At 37.9% G+C, this 4,491-nt stretch overlaps 1 gene segment (V, D, J or C); it reads left to right on the forward strand.

Moving 5' to 3' along the window:
• Positions 1-3,492: 3,492 nt before the first annotated feature.
• Positions 3,493-4,245, forward strand: LOC110542738 (Ig kappa chain V-III region PC 4050-like). The segment is given in 2 exon segments: positions 3,493-3,605; positions 3,842-4,245. Coding segments are annotated over 2 exon segments (453 nt in total).
• The last annotated feature ends 246 nt before the right edge of the window (positions 4,246-4,491 follow it).

A 4,491-nucleotide genomic window follows, 5' to 3' on the forward strand; every position in this document is an offset into this window, starting at 1 on the left:
ACACCTTCAGCAAAGTGTTGGCTGGATCAAAATTTACTCAAAAAAAAAAAAAAAAATCAGAAGCCCTCCTGTCTACCAAAGACAAAAGGGCTGAGAAAGAATTTAGGGAAACAACACTGTTCATAATAGCCACTAATAGCATAAAGTACCTTGGGGTGACTCTAACCAAGCAAATGAAAGACCTGTTTTAAAAAACTTCAAGTCATTGAAGAAAGAAATTGAAGAAGATATCAAAAGATGGAATGATCTCCAGTGCTCATGAATCAGTAGGATTAACATAGTGAAATGGTCATTTTTCCAAAAGCAATATACAGATTCAATGCAATTCCCATAAAAAAATACCTATACAATTGTTTACAGATCTTGAAAGAAAAATTCTCAACTTCATATGGAAAAACAAAAAACCCAGAATCTCCAACACCAACCATCCTGTACAACAATAGATCATCTGGAGGTATCTCCATCCCTGATCTCAAGCTGTACTACAGAGCAATAGTAATAACCACATGGTATTGGCATAGAAACAGAATGGTGGACAAATGGAACTGAACAGAAGATCCAGAAATAAACCCACACACCTATGGATACTTGATTTTTGACAAAGAAGCCAAAACCATTCAATGGAAAAAAAAAAAAAAAAGACAGCATCTTCAACAAATGGTGCTGGTCCAACTGGATATCTACATGCAGAAAAATGCAAATAGATCCATATTTATCACCCTACACAAAACTAATGTCCAAGTGGATCAAAGACCTTAACATAAAACCAGACACACTAAATCGGTTAGAAGAAAAATTGGGGAAGAGCATAGAACTCATTGGCACAGGAGACAACTTCCTGAACAGAATATTAACAGCACAGGCTCTAAGAGCAACAATCAATAAATGGGACCTCTGAAGTCCTTTTGTATACTTATATCATGTAAGGTATTGCATATGCTTTTTTCTAGTACTTTCAGGTTTTGAATTTTAAGTTTTGTGGTAGGTGATAGATATGGTTTAATTTCAATCTGACACACACACATGAGGAGAAAGATGGCAAAATTTAGAGCTTAAATTGTGGTTCAAGTTGGCTGAAATCAGCTTGTGTCATTCACTTATTTCTTTAGTGATTGTGCCTAAAATTTTGTTCACTTAAAAAACATGACATCTTGGAAGATTATATGTATATTATATATATATATATATATATATATATACACACACACACACATACACACACACACACACAAGTTCTGTTACAATTTTTAAAGTCACATGGAACCAATAGGGCAATTATTGTAGTAGGATACAACTTTTTATTACTTCTTAATTTTTGAGATTATAATCCCATCATTTCCTTCTTCCCTCTTCTCCCTATAAGCCATTCCATATATCATTCTTTCCTATTTTTCTAATTAAAGGTCTTTTTTCATTAATTTTTGTTACATATCTATCTATCTATCTATCTATCTATCTATCTATCTATCTATCCATCCATCTATCTTCCTAAATACAACCTGCTCAGTCTGCTTAATGTTGCTTGTATGTATATTTTCCAGCACTGACCATTTGGTGTCAGTTCGTGTGCTCTTCCCTAGAGAATATTCTCTCAACTAAGCATTCCTTAGTTGTCTGTAGTTCTGATAGGGTTAGGCCTTTTGGCCTTTCTCCCATTAACATTAGCATATGCATTGTTTTTATTCTTGTTCAGCTTGTGTTTATGCAGTCATACTGATGCGACATTATAGGCATAGCTTCTGAACATGCTAGCCTCATAACAAACTCCTGATCCTCTGCTCACATGATATTTCTGATCACCCTTATCTTTAGGTGAAGGAGTTGTTTTGTACAGGTTTCATTGGGACTTGGCTTGACAACTCTGAATTTAGGTTGGTTGTACATTTCTATTGTGTTTTTCATCTGTTACAAAGACTATAATAGTTGAAAACTTTCATGATGTTTGACCTGTTTGTCCATGAGCATATTATAGAATGACTAAATAAAACAGAACCAAAAATCTGGGCCCAGGGGTCTTTTCTGAAACTGAAACTCCAAACAAGCACTATGCATGGCAGCTCAGTGTCCAAGTGGGTCCCCTAATAAGAGGAACTGGGGCTGTCTCTGACATGGACTCAGTGGCTGGCTTTTAGATCACTTCCCCCTGAGGGGGGAGCAGTCTTACCAGGCCACAGAGGAAGACAATGCAGTCACTCCTGATGAGATCTGATAGGCTAGGGTCAGATGGAAGGGAGGAGGTCCTCTCCTTTCAGTGGATTGGGTAGGGGAATGGGAGGAGAAGAGGGAGAAAGGGTGAGATTGGGAGGAGATGAAGGGGTGTGCTACAGCTGGGATACAAAATGAATAAAGTGTAATTAATAAAAATAAATTAATTAAAAAATTCAGCTAATTCCTTATATTCTTGAATACGTTTTAAAATTAATAGTTTAGATTTAATGTTCTTTTTTTTAAGATTCATTTATTTATTATGTATACAGTTCTGCCTTGCATATACACCTACTCATCAGAAGAGGGCACCAGATCCCATGTGGTTGCTGGGAATCGAACTCAGACGCTTTGGAAGAGGGGCCAGTGCTCTTAACCTCTGAGCCATCTCTCTAGCCCCCAGATTTAATGTTCTTAAAACCAATCTAACATTTGTTCCTAATACTTGGGGAACCAGATCTTGTGAAAGATAACTTAGGTTCCTCAGTTATAACTTCTAGTGACAAGAACTGAAAAAGTTGCAGCTGCGTGAATAGGAGGTCTCCACTCTGAATATGTCCCAGTGGGACAACTGCTTTGTCTTCAGGGTATCTTGTAGGTCCACCATTGGATTTTGTACTGTCATATGGTATGACCCTGTGTATTCACACTGATCTGTGTTCCCTGCTCATGTCTCTTAAGGTCTTAGCTCCTGAGAACATGTAGTGATTTGACTTGATGGGTACTTAGTTGTAGAAATTCCCTTGAAACTAAAGGAATACATATTCTCTCTCTATTGCCTAAAATCCAGTTACTTTCTATTCCTGCTGAAGATCTCAATGTGAAACGCACTGTTGCTTGATGAGTTTGATATTACTGAAATTTCATAACTATCGTAAAATTTTTCTGTTCCTTACAATAGATCATCAATACAGTACTTTTTAATCATATTTATTTTATTTTATTTGTTCTGATTTATTTTGAGAGAGAAGAGAAAAAGAGAGAGAAAGAGAGGAGAGGGAGAGAAGGGGTGGGGATAATATCAAGCTGGCTGGGTAGGGAAGCGGGAAAGATCTAGAAACTGTTGGAAGAAGACAAACAATCAAAATATTTTGTACATAATTATTTTAAAGAAATGGGGTGAATATTCATTAGGGCAGGCATGAAGTCCCTTAGGTTGTGTTGAGATGCTCTATGAATGGTTTTGCCTACTGGAAGGACTCCTGAAACAGGAGTAGGTGTCCCGCTGAGCACTAGATTTACTGAGCTGCTTTGCATATTGTGTCAAGAGCCAATGGTCCACACTGGTCAAACATCCTTAAGGGCAGCTTGTCAGTGTCTTAAGAAGCAGTCTTTAGTCCAGCTCTCAGAGATGGGGTCAGTGGCTCTCCTGCTGTGGATGCTGCTGTTCTGGGTACCAGGTGAGAGGGTGCAGGGAAGTGTTGAAAACATCTGCTGTAGCTATGGATGCTTTCCATGCCTCTGAGATCTTGATCATTGGAATTACAGTATCTTTGATTATTTTTTTCCTCTTCCAGGCTCCCTTTCATTTTCTAACAGTTCAGAGTGATGTGTGTGACTACTTTCATAGGAGTCACTTGCCTCACACTGAGATCAGCGTATCTGTAACAGTAGTTTTGTGTGTTTGTCATTGCAGGTTCCACTAGGAACATTGTTCTGACCCAGTTTCCAGCTTCCTTGGCTGTGTCTCTAGGACAAAAGGTCACCATCTCCTGCAAGGCCAGTGAGAGTGTCAATAAATTTGGCATAAATCTTATGCATTGGTATCAACAGAAACCAGGACAGCCTCCCAAACTCCTGATCTTTAATGTGTACAGTCTAGAGTCTGGGATCCCTGCCAGGTTCAGTGGTGATGAGGATGAATTAAACTTCACCCTCACCATCCATCCTGTGGAAGCTGATGATGTTGCAACCTACTATTGTCAGCAAGGACTAACACTTCCTCTCACAGTCCTCTATGTCAAAGCAAAAACCTTCCATGTTCGCTGCACCCTGAAGCCCAGTGTTTCAGATGTCTTTCCCATGAGATATCTCAACTAGGGGTCTGCAGAAGGCTTGCTTGAAAAAGAAGGGGAAGTACAAAACAGAAAATTCTCAAGCTCATGAGGGTATTTGTTGCCCTTGTAATCTTATAATTAAACAATTTTCTTACTAAAAATGATGTCCCTGCTGCTATTTCTTTTTTTATTAACAATGTAGTATATTTAATTACATTTCCTCTAGTCTTTTTTCCCAGCATATATATTTTTTCTTTTTTTCTAAATTTTTTATTTAACTTTTATTAAT

The sequence above is a fragment of the Meriones unguiculatus genome, chromosome 5 (assembly GCF_030254825.1).
Source record: "Meriones unguiculatus strain TT.TT164.6M chromosome 5, Bangor_MerUng_6.1, whole genome shotgun sequence".
NCBI classification, from domain to species: domain Eukaryota; kingdom Metazoa; phylum Chordata; class Mammalia; order Rodentia; family Muridae; genus Meriones; species Meriones unguiculatus.